Raw genomic sequence first — 20,650 nt, 5'->3', positions numbered from 1 at the left:
AGGAAGTAGACTCAACCCAGGACCTACTGCTCCCCACGCGGAAGCCTGCGGCTTCTTTCATTGCTCTGATCTATAGAGGTGGTGCAATAGCAGCCCTTCTTATTAGAAGGCTGGCATCTATCTGTTTGCAAATATACTCAAAATCCCTTTGATCTAATAAAAAGGCAGAATGCTGATGAAACTTCATTAGAATTCTATCTGTTAAAATGCACCCCCCCCCCCGTTAACGGGTTATTGTAATTATGTGCAATGTATTTCTTGGATTGACCCTTTTTTGTTACACAATCTACTTATTGTGTCTCTTCCCAAATAAAAACGAATTTCACATGTGACTACTACCATCTGACCACAGTTACTAGAACCCTGGCTGGCAGATTGCCAAGAAGAGTCAGTTCATGTTGAAGGAGAGAAAGGAATAAGGTGATGTACGAATTCATCACCAACATGCGAAATCACTTGCGTTATGCGTAATATTTTCCAAGTTATCACTTTAAAAACTAGAATTTTCATTAAAGAAAAGCTAATTTTCCAACATATAATAATAAACACTCATCCCATGAAATACATTGATTACCCTATTATCGGAATGAATTCACCTTCTTCTGCCATGCGCAGAAGTGTTGAGGGGGTCTTGCATCTGTAGTCGGACAGTAGCTTACTGTTAGCTTACTGTCCAAAGTAAGCTAAGTTGCATGTTAACATCTTCCTTGAAGAACATAAAAACTACATTCATCTGTATGACAAGTGAGGACTGGCAAACCAGTCCTGAAGAGAACTGTGCATGGAAGTTGCTATAGGTCTCAGAAACTTTTTTAGAATCATCATTACCACATATGAAACACTCCCTAATGTCAGTTAAGTATAGATGCATTAATTTGCCTAAGATCTGGTAGACAGTCATTCTAAGAACATTTATCTTGATTTCTCTGAATTAACTTTGCTTTTATCTGGTCCTTAGAGGACACCTTAGTTCTAGTTACAATTCGAATTATTTATGCAGTAATCTTTTCTGCAAGGAAAAAAAAAGAAATGGCTTGAGGAAGGTGTGGAGAAGTAACATCTAATAAGTGGAATCAGTGAAACTTCTGTTATCGGGAATGAGCAGTTTTGTTTGTATACGAATGGTAGAAGTACAGAAACAAAAGAAATTAAATGGTTGCATTGATCGAGTTCATTTACCCAAAAATTGTTGGAATAAGTGAGACATAGTTGGATGAGGATGACAGGAATAGAGATTGGAAGGGTATGATGTTTTTCATGAAGATAGAAAGGGTAAATGGGAATTGGGAGTGTTATGATGATAGAAAAAAATAAATGACCATACAAGATAGAGATGCAAGGGGGGGGTGAAATAGTGACAGTAGTTTTTGAGGCAGTATGGTATGAGATAGAATGTTTAACCTGTATGTTAATGATATTGGGGAAGATTTGAATGGGGATATTTAGTTGATTGCATATGATGCAAAGTTGAGAAGAACTATGAGGAGCAGAGCACTATAAACTTTTCACTATAAACTTGAATAGACTGAGTGAATGAGCATGGTAGTGTGGATGCCAGTTCACTGTTGCGATGTAAGGTTTTAAAAATTGGAAAACAAAGATGGGATGTAGAATTTTACTCTTGGTGGGGATATATTGTTGGAGATGGAGGAAATCATAGATTTTGGGATGATGTGGATAAGGATCTAAAATTTAGAGGATACATTACCAAAATAGTGAGGACAACACAACGAATTATGGCAACGATGCAGAGGACACTGACCTGTAAAAGCAAGGAGATTCTGCTTCCATTGTATGAGACCCCTTGATTAGGTCCATATGTGTGTGCACAGATTTCGTCATCTGGTTTTCAAAAGATGAAGAGATCTTGGAAAGAGTCCAGAGTCAATTGACTATGGTGGTTTCTGGTCTCTGGAATGTTGAGTTGGAGAAAAGGCTGAAAAGATGCAATTTGCAGGGTCTAAGTGGATAGAAGGAAGAGTGGTGATAGAGACATACAAGTTGGTAAGAAGTTGTTATAGGATTAACATTGAAGGTTTTTTTTCATAAAATGGGGAGAGAACAAGAGGTCATCTCTGGAAGCTGTATGCAGAGGATGTAAGCCAGGGAATTAGAAGCAGGATTTATCCATGGAGAGAGTTGTGAATGATTGGAATGCATTGCCTGAAATTCTGATGACTGCAGAGAATTTGAATGTATTTAAGGCACAATATGATGAGCTGTTTGTATGACAAAGGGACTTCCCGTAGATGAGTCTTTGATTCCATGGGGTCTTGGGATAATAATAATAATCTAATTGAACTCTGTGTGTTTTTCCACAATTGTAATCTAGGTTCTGAATATTCTGATTTAAAATTCAGTAAAATGGTAGTCACTCATATGATTTATTATTTTGGTTCTCTGATGGAACAGATTTTTACCATGAAACGATATTTTGAATAAAGATTTCCTGGTTTCTAGATAGAAATAGAATCCAGTGGTGGTGGTGTCGCGTGCCCATTTTGGTTGGGTGTGCTGTCATGTGGCAACCCGTACTACAAATTTCATGTCAATTTGACTATGCATGGGTACCTGCAGAAAATTTTCCGGGATGAGGGGGGGGAGGACAAAGCTTGGAGAACAAATAATTACATCGATAAATTTTTATGATTATTGATGTAATTAAATAATTACATCAATTAATGTCTTTTGACATTTTTTGATGTAATTATTTGTCAATGTAAACTAAAAATACATTATATTAATTTTACATTGATTTTAATGATCTTTAATTCTTGGAAAAAAGTATTCGGAAATAATACAGTTTTTAGCACAATTTCATATATAAAAAAATTGACTGGCATATTTTATTAAAAATCAACTAATTAATTAATCCTAAAATCCTAAATTAAATTATTTCAGTTTAAAAGCAAAAAACTAACACTAACACATAAAATAATATTAAATTATATACGCTTTCCTTTTAAAAATGTATTTTTTTGTTTAAATCTGTTTCACTATAAATTTGCAATTCACACTTCACTCAGTGATTCACTAGACACAGAGGACAAATGAACACTGGTTGCTGTTCACAACAGTAACGAAAATTTTTTTCACAAATCTGAAAAAGATGAACCATAAACAGGAACACATGCTTTATTGCTGCAATAAAACACGTGTTCTATGGCTACTCCGCTGTAGGCCGAAACAGGCCAGCCCATAATAAAATTTTAGGACAAAAAAAGCATCCCATGGTCGAGGGTGTAAGGTTACATATATCAATCACTTACGATTATAATTTGTGGAATTTTTTACTCAATCCCAGGAGAGTTTGTCGTTTTCCCCCCTCTGCAGACTCACATGATCGTATTATGGCATTTTTATCGATGTATGAAAGTTTGAGAGTGCATAGCATATCAGCGCTCATCTTAATTGGTCTAATGCAATTAATTGCAGGATTACTTTGAATACTTCTGCAGTGGGGGAACAATCGGTTTGTTTCAGGATTTATTAGAAAACAACAATGAAGGAGAATGCTATATTTGATTGGTATATTTGAAATACTCAAAGATGAAAATATGTGAACCACTATTTATAAGACGTGGGAATAGGAAATGAAAGGAAAGAATAAGTGTGAGTAGAAATACTTTCATTAATGCTAAACAAATTATTAATAATTAACATTTGTGATAGGTGTCCTATAAGTTGCTGGGTAGAGTGAATAGTTTATGATAGCATCATCATCATTTATTTATAATTTTACAATTTTAAATAGGGGAACCAATCAAAACAAATAAGTAGTCTGTGTAATCATTTCATAAAATTTCTTGCCCATGTTATGTGTATTTCTCTGGTTTGTGTATATTTCACTCCGTTTTCCAAGAATTTTCTTTCGTATACTGAGACTCAGTGTACATAACATTCGATCATTATCAGGATTATCCACGCTTTCAGGAATACCTACTCACTGATGAGACCTCAAAAAAGGTTGAAACCGGTCTGGGTAGTGACCTCTCCTCATAATGTAATGACAGTATTACATCTCCTAGGAGCTGTGTTTTACATTATGAGAGAATATCAAGAATAGTGAGGGATCTTGCTCCACCTTTGCTTCGAATTCCCTTCGCCAATAGTTTTTCGGCATTGAAACTCATAGATCATAGTTCTCGATCTTGAGTTTCACTTACTGGCTATATAACAACATAGGATTTTTATCCCTTTAATATCTATTAAGTTGCCAGAAAACTAGCTGTTTGGCTTTTCATTTTAATTGCGTCCTAACCTCATTTAAAAAACAAAAAAAAAATCAACGTTATTGTCTTTGTTTCAGATATCTTCTTTTTTATTAAATTAAATATTTAATGAATCAACTTTAGGAACTCACAAAAAAAAAAAAAAATCAATGTTACTGGCTTTGTTTCAGATGGTTTTTTTTTTTGTTTTTTTTTTTGTTTTTTGTTTTTTTTTGTGAGTCGATCCATTAAATTATGTATATTATTTCTGGGAAAACTCCCATTATATATCCATTAAATATTTAATTTAATAATAAAAAAAAGATATCTGAAACAAAGACAATAAAATTTTTTTTTTTTTTTTAAATGAGGCTAGGATGCTGTTAAGAAACTTTCCTTGGGGAACTCACAAAAAAAAAAAAAAACATATCTGAAACAAAGCGAATAATATTGATTTTTTTTTTTTTTTTTTGTGAGTTCCCCAAGGAAAATTTCTAGCCAATATACCATGATATCTTAAAACTTAATAAAGTTTCTCTGTGACACTGACACTTTTCAATGGTATCTGGACAGCATTACATTGTATTGTAAATGTAGAATTTTATGTGCATTTCCATTATTTGTTATGATACATGGTTCATTCTACCAAGAAAAATTAATTCCTATATAAATACCTAAATTTAGCTTTCATATATAAAAAAATTTATATCCACCACCTCTGTGTATAGAAATTACCAAGACATTATTGTTTATCTCCTAAAGTAATTTATCCAGATATATTTGTATGATGAGCTTTAAATATTTAATTAATACAACAGGGCATCAAGGAGATTACTTTGTTGGGACAGAATGTAAATAGTTACAGAGACGTTTCTGAAACCAGTGAATCCATGCTTCAGAGAAGTAGCAGAACTCCTGTTCTCAGCAAAGGATTTCATTCTATAATTAAACTTAGAACAGGTGGATTAGGATTTGCCGATCTTTTGGATAAAGTGTCTTTGATCAATCCAGAAATAAGAATTCGATTCACTTCTCCCCATCCAAAAGATTTTCCTGATGAAGTAAGAAAAACATTAGTTTATCGTTATGCAAAATAAACATAATATTTTTTTTTTTCAAAATTTAAATACTGTTAATTAACCTTATGTTTTGTGGTTAGCAGAGTAAAATATTTTGTTAATCTTTTGGATAAAATATGTTTGATCATTTCGAAAATAAAAGTTTCATTTACTAAATAACCCTAATAATCCTTTTTTATGCTTTCTAAATAACTTAAGGAATTCACAATGTACAATAGAATATAAATTAAATTAAACTTTAATAAATATTTTCAATATTTCGGCAACATTACGTTGCTATCTTCACAGGGACTTAAAATAAAGACGTGCATGCAGGCACTACGCACAGTAAATGAGGAACAGTAGAAGCTATTGTTTCTCCTAAAAGTACCGATGGTGCCCCATGGCGGGCTATGTAGATATTCTTGGCTGTTGGGCTGAAGGCCTTCTGATGTATGTCTCCCAAATTTGGGGCAGTCTCATGCAACCAAATTTGTTGAGGTTTGGCATGTTTTTTAGGGCTGAGGCTGATTTCATGAAAAGTCTTTCAAATTTGAATTTGCTACGGTGTATTACTGTAGCTTTCTTCCACCGTATGCTGTGGCATGTTTCTAGAGCATAGTCTGCAAGACCAGAGTGGCTGTACTGGTGAAAACGGATGTAGTCCTTATGTTCCGAAATTCTGATATTTGCTGTCCTGCCTGTTTGGCCAAAGTAGGACCACTTACAGCTGCAAGGGACCTGGTATCCACCAGGTAGGTCTAAGGGAAGTGGTTGGTCTTTAGTGGAGCAGATAAGGGAAGCCAATTTTCTATGTGGTCTGTAACAAGGGGTCAAATCATGTTTTTTTAAGATTTTGGTAATTTTTTTCGAGGTGCCTCAGATGTAGGGAATGGTAATGGACTTAGAGTAATCCGTGTTGTGTTTATTATTTTCAATATTTTTTGGAGGGGTAGCCATTGGCTGAGAAAGTGTTGAGGATGTGGTTTAGTTCAGTGGTTAAGGCATTGTTATTTGAACAGATTAGTTTAACCCTGTTGTATAGTGTCTTAATAACTCCATATTCTTGTGAGGGGGGGGTGGCATTGTTGATGAATGTATCTGCCTGTGTGGGTGGGTTTTCTATAAACTGAGACAACCAAGTTGCCATCAGGTTGGCAGGTGACTAGTGTGTCTAGGAAAGGAGTCTATTGTTTTCCTCTTTTTCTATGATGAACTTGATTCTTGGGTGTTGGTTGTTTAAGTGTGTTCAGAAGGAGAAGATTGTGTCTGAGCCATGTGGCCAAATAGCGAACACATCATCAACGTAGGGAAACCATATGTTTGGCTTTTGTGGGGCAGAGTTTAAGGCTTTCTCTTCAAAAGTCTCCATAAAGAAGTTGGCCAAGGGAGGGAAGAGTGGTGAATCCATGGCTGTCCCCTCTATTTGTTTATAGAATTTTCCTTGCCAAATGAAATAGCCTGAGTTCATTGTGAACTGAAATAGGCTGAGATAGTGGGAGGAAATTTAGCTTGGATTAACTCTAAGGTTTCCTTGAGTGGGACATTTGTGAACAAGGAGGATATGTCAAAACTGACCATTATGTCAGTATGTTGGAGTGTAAAGTTTTTCTATGCTGACTTTGAAGTGGGCTGATTTTTTGTGTGATGGTGTGTTGCCAGTATATAGTGTGAGCGCTTTGACCAAATGTTTAGCTAATTTGTATGTGGGGGAATCAATGCCATCTACTATGGGACTTCATGGCACATTTTCTTTATGTATTTTGGGAGTCAATATATACAGGGGGGGGGGTATGGAGTTGAATGGTTTTAATTTGTTACTAACTTCTACAGGCCAAGAAGTGACCTTTTTAAGGAGCCTGTGGAGTTTTCTAATTTGTGAGTTGGTGGGATTGTATTCAGTATGGAGGGAAGTAGCCAGATCTAATAACAGAGCATTAAGCTTACCTGTGTAGTCCTTTTAGTTAAGTACTACAGTTGCATTTCCCTTATCTGCTTTGGTGATAACTATTTCTTTATTATTCCTCATTTCCTGCAGAGCTTTATATTCCTTATTGGATATGTTGGTTTTTAGTGGTCTTGCTTTGGTGAGAGCACAAGCTACATCTAGTCTAATATTGTTGGTGATGTGGTTTGGACGGTCGCGGATCCCACTTTCAATTTGGATTATTATATCCTCTGCCAGTATTTTTCTGGGAGAACAATGCCGTGGCCACATGAAAGAGTGTTGAGTGCTTCAGATTAACGGAAGAAATGTTGGCCACAGTGTTGGTTGGAAGTTTAGGTTTGGAGGTCGAGTTCTTTTTTAATTTCTCAAATTTCTTGATATGTCGATCTCCTATTTTTTAAAATTCTTTATCCGCAGCAGTGCATGAGACGTCATGTAAAATTGACCAAAGCTCGTGATTTAACTTCTTCAAGCGACCGAATTGCTAAGTTTGCGTCAGCTAGGAGAACACACGTAACGGCAGTTTGTTCTCGTAGCAGCACTTGGCTGATGCAGTTATAAATTCAGAGAGCCTTTTGTGAAAAGAAATGCTGCTTGAATTTAACACAGTTTGGGATTACCTGATTATCCCTGCAGTATTTTAGGAAGGTCAGACGATTCAGGTGTCTTGATAACTTCAGCTTCATTTTACCGTATTGGCAAGCCTTGCATGCGATGGAATCTCCATGGATGATAGTAATTCTCGTAGGAAGGCTCATACGTTGGTTATACATTCTTACTAAATAACTTAAGGAATTCACAACTTACAATAGAATATAAATCAAATTAAACTTTAATAAATATTTCCAATATTTCGGCAACATCACATTGCCATCTTCACAGGAACTTAAAATGAAGACACCTGCACGCAGGTACTACACACAGTAAATGAGGAAGAAGCGAAGAAGCTATTGTTTCTCCTAAAAGTACTGATGGTGCCCCATAGCGGGCTATGTAGATATTCTTGGCTGTTGGGCTGAAGGCCTTCTGATGTATGTCTCCCAAATTTGGGGCAGTCTCATGCAACCAAATTTGTTGAGGTTTGGCATGTTTTTTAGGGCTGAGGCTGATTTCATGAAAAGTCTTTCAAATTTGAATTTGCTACAGTGTATTACTGTAGCTTTCTTCCACCATATGCTGTGGCGTGTTTCCAGAGCATAGTCTGCAAGACCAGAGTGGTTGTACTGGTGAAAACGGATGTAGTCCTTATGTTCCGAAATTCTGATATTTGCTGTCCTGCCTGTTTGGCCAAAGTAGTACCGCTTACAGCTGCAAGGAACCTGGTATACACAAGGTAGGTCTAGGAGAAGTGGTTGGTCTTTAGTAGAGCAGATAAGGGAAGCCAATTTTCTATATGGTCTATAACAAGAGATCAAGTCATGTTTTTTTAGGATTTTGGTAATATTTTCCGAGATGCTTCAGATGTAGGAAATGGAGATGGATTTAGAGTAATCCTTGTTGTGAAGGGGGGAAGGTTGTAGTATAGTGTCTTAATAACTCCATATTGTTGTGAGGGGAGGATAGGGGAAATTATTGGTGGATGTATATGCCTGTATGGGTGGGTTTTCTATAAACTGAGAAAACCAAGATTCCATCAGGTTGGTGGTTGACTAGGAAAGGGAGGCTATTGTTTTCCTCTTTTTCTAGGATGAACTTGATTCTGGGGCATTGGTTGTTTAAGCATGTTAAGAATGAGTGTGTCAGAGCCATGTGGCCAAATAGCAAACGCATCATCAACGTAGCAAAACCATATGGTTGGCTTTTGTAGGGCAGAGTTTAAGGCTTTCTCTTCAAAAGTATCCATAAAGAAGTTGGCCAAGGGAGGGAAGAGTGGTGAACCCATGGCTATCCCCTCTATTTGTTTGTAGAATTTTCCTTGCCAAACAAAATAGCCTGAGTTCATTGTGAACTCAAATAGACTGAGATATCGGAGGAAATTTAGCTAGGATTAACTCTAAGGTTTCCTTGCGTTGGACATTTGTGAATAAAGAGGATACGCCAAAACTGACCATTATGTCAGTATGTTGGAGTGTAAGGTTTTTCTATGCTGACTTTGAAGTGGGCTGAGTTTTTTTATGTGTGATGGTGTGTTAGTGACTTCTACAGGCCAGGAAGTGACCTTTTTAAGGAGCCTGTGGAGTTTTTTAATTTGTGAGTTGGTGGGATTGTATTCAATAGGGAGGTAAGTAGCCCAATCTAATAATAGGCCAACTTCTTTAGGGAGACTTTTGAAGAGAAAGCCTTAAACCCCCACAAAAACCAACCATATGGCTTCGCTACGTTGATGATGTGTTCGCTATTTTGCCACATGGCTCTGACACACTCCTCTCCTTCTTAACGCACTTAAACAACCGACACCCCAGAATCAAGTTCATCCTGGAAAAAGAGGAAAACAATACCCTCCCTTTCTAGACACACTAGTCACCTGCTAACCTGGTGGAACCTTGGTTTTCTGTTTATAGAAAACCCACCCATGCAGGCAGATACAGCCACCAACAATTCCCCCCCCCCCCACAACAATATGGAGTTAAGACACTATACAACAGGGCCAAACTAATCTGTTCAAATGACAATGCCCTAACCCCTGAACTAAACCACATCCTCAACACTTTCTCAGCCAATGGTTATCCCCCCCCCCCCCAAAAAAATAAAAAAAATATTGAAACCAATAAACCCCAACCCACCACTTCACAACAAAGATTACTTTAAATCCATCACCATTCCCTACATCCGAGGCATCTCGTAAAAAATTACCAAAATCTTAAAAAAACATGACGACCTCTTGTTACAGACCATATAGAAAACTGGCTTCCCTTATCTGCTCTACTAAACACCAACCACTTCCCCTAGACCTATCTCATGTATACCAGGTTCCTTGCAGCTGTAAGCAGTCCTACTTTGGCCAAACAGGCAGGACAGCGAATATCAGAATTTCAGAACACAAGGACTACATCTGTTTTCACCAGCTACTCTGGTCTTGCAGACCATGCTCTGGATACACGCCACAGAATACAGTAGAAGAAAGCTACAGTAATGCACCATAGCAAATTCAAATTTGAAAGACTTGTCATGGAATCAGCCTCAGCCCTAAGAAACATGCCAAACCTCAACAAATTTGGTTGCGTGAGACTGCCCCAAATTTGGGAGACATACATCAGAACACCTTCAACCCAACGGCCAAGAATACCTACATAACCCGCCAGGGGGCACCATCAGGACTTTTAGGAGAAACAGTAGCTTCTTCCTCATTTACTGTGTGTAGTGCCTGCGTGCACTTGTCTTTATTTTAAGTTCCTGTGAAGATGGCAACATGACATTGCCGAAATATTGGAAATATTTATTAAAGTGTAATTTAATTTATATTCTATTGTACGTTGTGAATTCCTTAAGTTATTTAGTAAGCATGTATAACCAACGTATAAGCCTTCCTACGAGAATCCTTTTTTATATGAATTCTACCAGTGAAAGCATGCATGCCAGTTGTTGTTACTGTGAATGGGCTAAGGATTAGAAAACCTAGATGTCCTGCTCTAGAGAACCAAACATAGAAAAATTTTATACCACTTCAGGTCTCCAATAAGTAGAATGGCAGAGTTACGTTAGGCAGTGAAAATCATCTGCTACCTAAAGACATTTGTGAACATGGATGTTTATGAGATTTGACTCTACAACTTGTTAATTGGAGAACTTGACCTAGCTGGCTAAGTGTCAAATTTGGCATTATAATATCATCCAAATTTACTATACTACTTTAATTTTATTGTAAAGAATATTTGTTGTCCCTTCTATTGAAAATATAATAATAATAATGCATTTGAAATCGAGGATATTTATTAATGATTCTCATCCTAAACTTAGCTGACTAAAGGTGTGCCAGTAAAGTTATTCTGTATAATTGGTTCTTTAAATACCTAAATGCAGCCTTCATATATACAAAAATTTATATCCAACACCTTCTCTGTATATATAAATTACCAATACATTATTGTTTATTTCACAATACCTAAATGCCCTGCATATTTACTAAAGCAAATGCAGGTTTGAATCTTTTAAGGCATGGATGTTTGTTAATGCCTACTCTGGACAAGCTAGTTTCTCGAGTTTATAAGGGTATTAAAACTTCCATAACCCAGTTAGTGATAGGACAGGAGCATTAGTTAGCTAATGGAATATGAGAGATATATGTGTATCCAGGGAAGACAGGATAGAAAAAGTAAAGGAGAAACCCTCTATTTAGATTTAGTGTGATATGGAGGACAAAATACGTAGTTGCATGCCACACCTGAAGAGGACTGTGAATTGCATAGACAGATTAGCCACAGTGCCTTGTGGTTAGCAGAGTAGAACATTCTGTCTATCTTTTGGTAAAATATGTTTGATCATTTCAAAAATGAAAGTTTGTTTACTAAATGCCGGCCTGGTCAGCCAAGTGGTTAGCATATCCGGTCTCCAGCCAAAAGGCTATGGGTTCGAATCCCTCTGTGGGCATGGATGTTTGTGATTGTCTGTGAAAATACCAGTTGGCAGTAGATGGTGTTGGTGTAGATGATGATGTTAGTTGTAGTTTGTTGTAGTTGGTATTGCATGGTGGAGAGAGAGAGAGAGTTGTAGAATAGGTGCCCTCCCTCGATGAGTCTCTTGGACTCCCTGGAGGTGTCATAATAATAATAATAATAATAATAAATAACCACACCTATTATTTCAACTATGGTGATATAGACTAGAGGGGGAGGGAATGCATGCAAAACAAAATAAAGAGAATTTATAGTTATGGAAGGGTAATTGTCTTAAGCAGCATGTGATGGAAGAAACTCATGTTACAAGAGTAGTGGATCTAATAATATAATCTATATAAATGAGGTAACTGTTTTGTCCCTAATTGGAGAGGTAGAACAATGCAATTTAACTTGGGGCAGGGTCTGCAAATCATGTGAAAGCTTTGAATAAAGAGCAATATATGTGTAGCTGTAAGGCATTTCATTATGATAGAATGAAAAGGCAGCTGGAAGTAGTGTCTTGGCATGAAAAACTTGTTTGGTAGAGGAATACTCTAACCTGTAAGTTGCCTTACAGGTTTAATACCTACCTACAGAAGATTAACCATGGAAGACTAATTTTAGTGAATGTGGAAGGGAGAGAAGAGCATGACATGCTTTAGAAATAGCAGAATTTAAGTGATCATTTTAGTAAGGTATATATTCCAGACAGAGACCTCTTAGTTCCTAGGATGCTGAAATAGAACAAGACAAAATAATGGAGATAGATGAGCCAGAGTATTAAAACTATTGCTAGAGCTGGATTTGAATATGGCAGCAGAATTGGATGAGATATCCACAAGGATGCTGAAAACTGCACAAGAGCAGTATTTCTGACTTGAGTCTCAACACGAGTACTGTTCCTAATGAGTGGAAGAAAACCAAGATAATTCCATTATACAAAGGTGAAGGTAAGACAGAAACAATCAGTTATGGACCAATTAGTTTCCATAGAATGATCATACATCAGGAAGTTGATGATAATATTAGAGAAATCAGTCGAAACACTAAACTAGCTGTATGCAAGATAGTATTCAAACTAATTTTAATTTATGGATCTGAGAGCCGAGTTAGAAATGAAACAGTTGATCAAAGACTGGCGACTGCAGATGTGAGAGTTCTGAGAAGATTTAGTGTGAGCACACAGATGACATCAATGGAAGAATCATATTAAAAATGAAGATATTAGCAAGGAATTTATCTTTCTTGGCGTTTAGGAATGTGTGAACAGAGTTACTCTAAGGTGGTATGGCCACTTAAAACAGAACGGGAGAGGAATGGTAAACAAAGCAGATGTTTAATGCTAGAATAGGAGAAAAAAGACCCAGAGGAAGACCAAGATCTAAGTGGATTGATACAGTAAGAAGTGCCTTAGAAGATTGAAATATAAAGTGCAACATTATTGGAGTCCTGACTGATAACTTGAGGGCACATGTTAGGAATTTGATGATGATGATGTGTGTGTATATGCTATAGATTTTGTAACTTTTTTATTTATTAATTAATTTATTATGGGCAAACTTCAAATTTTCCCACTTAGTGCATGAGTTCATTCCTGTTTTCAATCTCCTTCACTTTTCCTAGTGATATATTCTATATCCAAACTGCACAGTTCACATCTTAGAGCTGTTTGAATTTGAAGCTTTTCAAAACTTTACTACATAATTTTATTTGCCTTTAGGATATCATTCTTATCCTGCTGAACACAAAGTGATGGTTATTTCCTATTTCAAATCTCTCACATCTTATATCTTCAACCAATCTGGAGATATGATCAACAATAACGTTATCAGTAATACTTTTCTTGTTGCATGTGTTCTTGCTATGTGGATTTTTGTGCATTTTTATATTAGAATATTGTGTTAGTAATGACCAACTATACCTTGAGCAGAACTCTAGCAACTACTTGCCATTATTATTATCCTTCACTTTTCTTGAAATTTCCATGAAATGATGTTTGTGTCTGAGATTTGTTTCTATTTTGCTGATCAGATTTTCAACATCAGCTTTTCCTTTTTTTGTCAGCTGACATCTCCCCCCCACACACACACACGTTGACTGAAACTGTCTCAACTTCTTCCGTTCTTCTTTTGGACAATAGACACAAATTATTATTATTATTATTTTTTTTTTTTTTTAATGCGACTCCCACTTATGAAAGGTTGTAAATCTCTAATACATTAGTACCATGAGCAGGCTATGGGTATTTTTTTCTCCTGTTTTTATTAATTATATTGTACAATCTAGAAACTGTACTCTAGAGATCTAACATGGAACTTTTTTTTTTCAAGCCACTTCAGACCTTTTATAAGTATGTGAGGTAGTGGTCTTGCACTGGGCAATGAAATTCACTTTCAGCCTAAAGACTGTCGAATATCTATGCTCATATGAGGTGAGATTCGAATTCACTGTAAGTCATATATATGCCTACAGGTATATATATGACTTACGATTTATTCATGTCATATATCTAAGCCATATGACCTGAATAAATTTTATTATTTAGAAAGATTTTGCATGCTTTGGCCTTTTCATCCTCAATAACACCAATCATGTTGACATAGCATTTTTCTAATAAGAGTATAACTTGTGCCCTGGCCAGCATGATATCTGATCATGTTTGTTTGTGGTGTTTTAAGTAGATGTTGCCTCTTCCTATAGTGAACAGCCTGTTGGTTTAAATTTTGCTTTGGCATGAATGTTTGTGAATATCTTTAGGTGGTACAGATGTTTTATCAAAAACATTAGACTACCATACTGCTTATCGAAGGCCTGAGTGGCTTAAAAAAAAAGTTCCATGTTTGGTTTGTAGATCAGGGCGTCCAGTAATCTACCCTAGATCCATCTACAGTATTAACATGTTACTGTATTATTATCTTTTGTGGTAGGATTCATATTAAAAAATTCATGGCAGTGCATGTAATTTGTACAGTTGCAAATGGTACTAATTGACAAAGGCAAGCCAACAGTTCAGTTGAAATGCTAATTCTCTTCAACCGAATTCCTTATATAATATCTGACACACATTCGCTATATATTTCTTAGTTTTAACACGTTCACTCAAACGAAACCATATGTTGCCGATGCACCATATGGTTTTGATTGTCTGCTATACAGCATTTTATGTGGGAGGGGTCATGCGATTCATTAGTTAGTGCCAGTTGTCTCTAATTGCACTGTTTGTTGAGAAACATATTACATAGCTGCAGATGTCTCTGTACCTTATTCGGTGATACAATAGGAACGTTTTATGATCTGAAACTTAAATTTTATTCCATGCGTTAATGATGCATAGCCGAAAATTGCCACGGACCACACTTTGAGAAACATTGATATATACAGTCATACCCCAAAGTTACGCGGTAGGTGGGACCAACAAAAAGCGCGTAAGTCGAATTCGTGTAACTCGGGATATAATTTCGCATGTCATTTATATATACAAACATACAAAATATTAGTTAATTGGGACCAAAGGTTCACAAAAATACCTATATTTTTTAATAAATATAATCATAATTGTAGTTTTTCATACATAAAAAAAGAAAGTTATTTCGATGTCGATGGTTTCATAAAATCTAATAGATTCGTCTGATGGCATAATGTCTTTTTCTTGTCACGCAAAATTTCTTCATAGCAAGCTAATGATTTTTTATTCCTTGCTTTGGGTGCAATTCATTCCTCGTTAGAATCTATGTCCTCCAAAATCTGTAAACCTTTCTTTTATGATTGTTCTTACTATGGATTCCTGTAGATCGAACTTCTTTGCTAGCTCACAAATTTTCATTCCGCCTTCAAAATCCTTAATAATGTTGAGTTTTGTTTCCAAAGTCAATGTTTTTCTTTTTTTGCTACCTGTAGAAGAATCAGACTTGCTTCTTTTGGACGACATTATTATTTTTTATGTGATAAAATTTTTACCAAGAACATAACATTAAACAATCGCAAGGTTTGTAGACGAAAAAAACGTGTATGAATGGAGACCGTGCGAAACACGTCAGTGCTTGTTCACAGCATGTGCAACACTGGCGAATGCAGCCGACACCGGAAAGATATGACTAGTGGTGAAGCGGGATGAGAATACGTACATACAAGAAACCGCGTAACTCTGGATTCGCATAAGTCAGGGTATGACTGTACTTACATATTTACATATATATATATATATATATATATATATTATTATAATTCATTTTACTTGGTGGGAAATATTATTAAAACGTTTTAATGACTGATACCAAGAGATAAGGGTATCTTTTCAAATATATCATGTCATCTCTTTATCTCTCAGTATCAGTCATTAAAACTTTTTAATAATATATATATATATATATATATAGACTTGTTGTAACATGACAAAACAAGCTATTTGTAGGACAAGAATGGTATATCATCTTACACAAATAATGAAAACAGCATGATGAGTGCAGAAGACCACAATAAAATTAGAAAACGTTATAATATAAACTTGTGATTGATGAAGCATTAAGTTCTGCAAAAAATGTTGCAGGAGAGAGCAGCAGTCTATTGTAGTTGCTATTCTAGAACACAAAGTATAAAATTAAAAATAATTTACTTTTAAAGGCATTTTCACTGTTCAGCAGTTACCTTGTAATTAATTATCTTCTTCATCATGAACAGTTATCCCAGGAGCCTTCTTGCTTGCAATGTCTCTACAACTTTTCTCCATTTAAGTCAGGTCTATGTAAAAAATAAATTAAAAATACAAAAAATATATAAATTGATAAAAATAGAAAAATATCCTTAGCTCACCCATGGTACAAAATGTACTATAGGTTTGTAAATAACCTTTCATGGGTGTGAGCAACATAAAAAATATAAAAAAAATTATGTAATCCTTTAGAAGTAGTACTGCCAGCATCACACGCATAATAACACACACTCTTTTCACAGAGCACATAAAAAACAAAAAGAAAAAGACAGCACAAAAACATAAATAAAGGGAAGACATTTCTATTTTCTAAACAGTGATTTGTTGATATTGGCATGTGCTGTATTATTAACACCACTGTAAACATCAGTGCTCCAAGCTGCCTACCATATTTTCTCAATCTCTTTATGAATTATCTTATTTGAAACTCTTTGAAGATAAGATATACATATACTCTGTTGTAAACCATCCATTTCCATATCTCTCATATGACTCTTCTGCCTCTCATTCAAATCTATCTTTTTTCCTTACGTGTGAATATGCTCAACTCTAATTTGGAGTATCATCTGCTTAGTTTCTTGTCGACTGTTTCAACTCCACGATGTAGTTATCTACATCTCGCTCACACATTCCCAACTTATGAATACTAGATCCTAAATATCTGAAATGATCTACCACCTTGACTTTACTGACTAGGAAGTTTTAGCCTCTGCCTTCTACATTGACTACCAAATATTTTGTCTTTGTAACTTTACACCTCCCATGTTACAAACAACAACTGGTTTTCTCATCATAAAATCAATATCATTCTGATTCTTGAGCGGTTATTGCTTGATTGTCAGCACACAGTAGTATTAACAAATCACTGTTTAGAGAATAGAAATTTCTTCCCTTTATTTATGTTTTTCTGCTGTCTTTGTGTTTTTTGTGTGCTTTATGATAAGCTTGGGTGTGTTATAATGTGCATAATGTTGGCAGCACTACTTCTAAAGGATTACATTAAAATTTAATATATTTTACTATTTTCTGGGTTTTTTTAGCAATTAAAAAATTAGTTTTATTTGTGTCCTTCATGACAAGATAAACTATAATGCACTTAGGATAAAATTGAATTTTTACAAGGGAATTCATTGATTTAAAATATTTCTAAATTTGAATTGTTATGGGTTTTTTTTGTAAACCTCTAAATATCTTATTTATTGATTTTATAATCAAGTCATGAATTTATGATTACCTGTTAGTAAAGGGGAGTTGACTGCAAAAATATTTGCACCATTCATTCTCACCAATGTCCAATGTATATGAAAAAAATACTTTTCAATAAGAAAAATATAAAATGAAAAAAAATATAAAATAGGTATATTTAAAGAAGCTGTGAGTTGTCTTGATATTTGACTGATGTAATGAAATGGTAGATGAATTTAACGTAAAATCTTTTTGTCATCTAGGTGTTGGAAATAATTAAGGAAAGGCCAAATATTTGCAAAAGTATTCACCTACCAGCTCAGAGTGGAAATACAGAAGTTCTATCAAGAATGAGAAGAGGTTATAGCAGAGAAGCTTACTTGGAGCTAGTCTCACATATGAGAGATGTTATTCCAGGTAACCTGGCAAAAATAGTTGTAAAGTATGATTAAAGGTAATGATTTAATCCCCATATATGAAACCTTTCAAGCTATTTCAGGCCTCAAGTAAATAGGATAGTTGTTCCATGCTACCTAAAGATATTTATAATCATCAATATCACAGGGAAATTCAGACCTGTTGGAAATTGGTAACATAATCCCACTTGGCCAGCCAGGCTGGGCAATTCATTTTGTTAAAATATAAAATTAAAAAGCAGTGACACATCTACCATGTGCCACTGCTTTTAATTTTGTAGTATTTTTATTGTATAACTATGTTGTTTTACGATCTGAAATATCCCATAGTAGCTTGGTTCGTATTATCTACCATCGTCAATATTTGGATTTTTCATTTTCATTTTTGCTATCTTATTGCTTTCCTTGATTAGTCATATCCATTATTGATTTTTCATTATGTGCAGAATGTAAAAACTGTAATTGAATGCAGGAACTGTTTAATGTGTCATGAATGTTAGTGCTCAGTTCATTGTACTTGTGGTTGCTGTGGGCTAACCAGAAACAAAGTTCACTTATTAGAGTACAGATCTGCTCTTCATCTGCATTTTTTTTAATGGCATTCATGACATAGTAAATGATTAATAGACACATGGGAGAGGACAAGAGGGCATTCATGGAACTTGAGAATGAATGCATTTAAGAAAAGGGTGCCTGACTAGAATGGTTTGTCTTTGGAGGTTGTAAATGCAGATAGTGTGAATTAATTCAAGAGCAGGATATGACATGTGATGTAAGTAATATGTGATCTCCCTTGATGAGTTCCTGGATATCTCTTGTAATAATAATGTAGATGCAAGAAATTAAAATTAATAATTTAATGCAGATATTTCAATCTGAATCTGACAAACCATCATCATTGCGCAAGCAATTCAAAAATAATGATTTATTAATACATCATCATCATCAAATTCCTGCCATGTACCCTCAAGGGGTGTACAGGATATGATAGTACTACATAAAAAAAATTAAATCATTACTAACTTCCTATCTACAATTTTCCTCCAAATCAGTCTGTTACTTGTCAAGACTCCAACATTATCAGATCTTATATTTCTATCGTCTAAGGCACTTTGTACCGTATCAATTCACCTATATCTTGGTCTTCCTCTGGGTCATTTAAAAATAAAAAATGATGGTACAACATGATTCATTAATACAAATATTTCAATCCAAGTCTAATAGATCATATTATACCATCAATGTCACTCCAGCACATGGCTTGTATCTGTTGACATGAAAAAACAGTCCACTGTTGTTGCTCCACCTTTTAAATTGCTTGTGCATCAATGATGATGATGATGATCTATTCATATCTGTATTAATAAATCATTATTAATTTCTTCTGTTGACGTTTCTATAAATCATCAGCAAATTTTGTTGCTCCCAGTTGCATGACTCAAATCTGTATGATATAATTTTATTGTTAAAACTGAATCTTCAGGAACTGAAAAATTGCATATCACTTATGCAGTTCAGGACATGATATGGAATTAAGTTTTCCATAATGGTACCTGAAATTTGCCCAAAATTAGTCTATTAAATATTATTCTAAGAGATTCCACTCTAACAAGGAAAGTGTTAAGGCAAGAGAAAGGTAGTTCCCCATGATGCAGTATTTAGTTATGATCTTATTTAGCTTAAATTGAACTTAGGAAACAAGCAGATCCCAATAGTACAGTAAAGTTGTGAGTTTATTACAAAAACATGTGTTGTCTACACACCAGGCTTGACAAATCTAACCAGCTTTGCAGTTACCAAACAGATGTAATATATAATAATGTAGTGCATAGTTTTGTTTTGGTAATTCTAGGATGTATATTTACCAGCTCTGATTGTAAGTTGCATTTATGCCACTTCAAAAAGATTGATAGTCTTGCTCTTAACAGTTCTAGTGCTATATATGATGTTTAATGGGTGATTGTAATCTCACATTATCTGGACTCATGACAATTCATATTTAACAACTAATGCCAACATCTAACATGAATTGTTCCTATATTTAATCCTTTTGCATAGCCTTTTTCAGTGCAATACTAATGCAGATATTCTGGGTAAAATTCATAATCTTGTCTTAATGGATATAAACCTGGGGGGGGGGGGGTGAAAGCCGACAATCTTGTTTTACTCTGTAACCCTCCTCTCCTTTTATCCAGTTTCATCCTATACTAAGGCTATGTAAACCATAAAAAAAGTGACTTTGCATCTGTGCTCAGCTACTTGATTGTGAAATTGAGTAACTGAGCAATTGAGCAGCTAACTTCACATCAAGTTGTCCTTTGCATTCTATAATGCAAAAACAACATATACCTCCCTCACAGGAGGTATATGTTGCTTTACATTATGATGAGAGGCTCTTCCCAAACTAATTTAACTTTTCTCTGGATCTTATCAATGGGAGCTGAGAGATATATTAAGAATAGCTTTTTGAGGGTACTCACTCCACAACTCTCTGTCTCCACCACTACACTGAATCTCTACTACCAATCATCTACATCAATGCCATCTACTGCCCACCACAGCTAGTATTTTTTGTCCGTGTTGTGAAGG

The 20,650-nt window shown here is 35.2% G+C and overlaps 1 protein-coding gene and 1 long non-coding RNA gene across 5 annotated transcripts in view; one reads left to right on the top strand and one right to left on the bottom strand.

Annotated features, from left to right (window-relative positions):
- LOC150096035 (mitochondrial tRNA methylthiotransferase CDK5RAP1) overlaps positions 1-20,650 on the top strand; it is a 197,459-nt gene that overhangs the window by 136,297 nt on the left and 40,512 nt on the right. For both annotated transcript variants that reach the window (XM_090409462.1, XM_090409464.1), the window contains exons 7-8: positions 5,030-5,272; positions 17,909-18,062. In XM_090409462.1, coding sequence (XP_090265588.1) covers positions 5,030-5,272; positions 17,909-18,062 — 397 coding nt within the window. The remainder of the gene's footprint in view (positions 1-5,029; positions 5,273-17,908; positions 18,063-20,650) is intronic.
- LOC150096034 (uncharacterized) overlaps positions 5,132-20,650 on the bottom strand; it is a 98,965-nt gene continuing 83,446 nt past the window's right edge. For all 3 annotated transcript variants that reach the window (XR_016549971.1, XR_016549970.1, XR_016549969.1), the window contains exons 3-4: positions 16,397-16,489; positions 5,132-5,264 (exon numbers count right to left, since the gene is read on the bottom strand). This is a non-coding gene — a long non-coding RNA (uncharacterized LOC150096034). The remainder of the gene's footprint in view (positions 5,265-16,396; positions 16,490-20,650) is intronic.

The sequence above is a fragment of the Typopeltis vanoorti genome, chromosome 19 (genome assembly GCF_054136105.1).
Source record: "Typopeltis vanoorti isolate ZY-2024b chromosome 19, IOZ_Tvanoo_1.0, whole genome shotgun sequence".
NCBI classification, from domain to species: Eukaryota; Metazoa; Arthropoda; class Arachnida; order Uropygi; family Thelyphonidae; genus Typopeltis; species Typopeltis vanoorti.
This window is presented reverse-complemented; position numbering and strand designations above follow the sequence as displayed.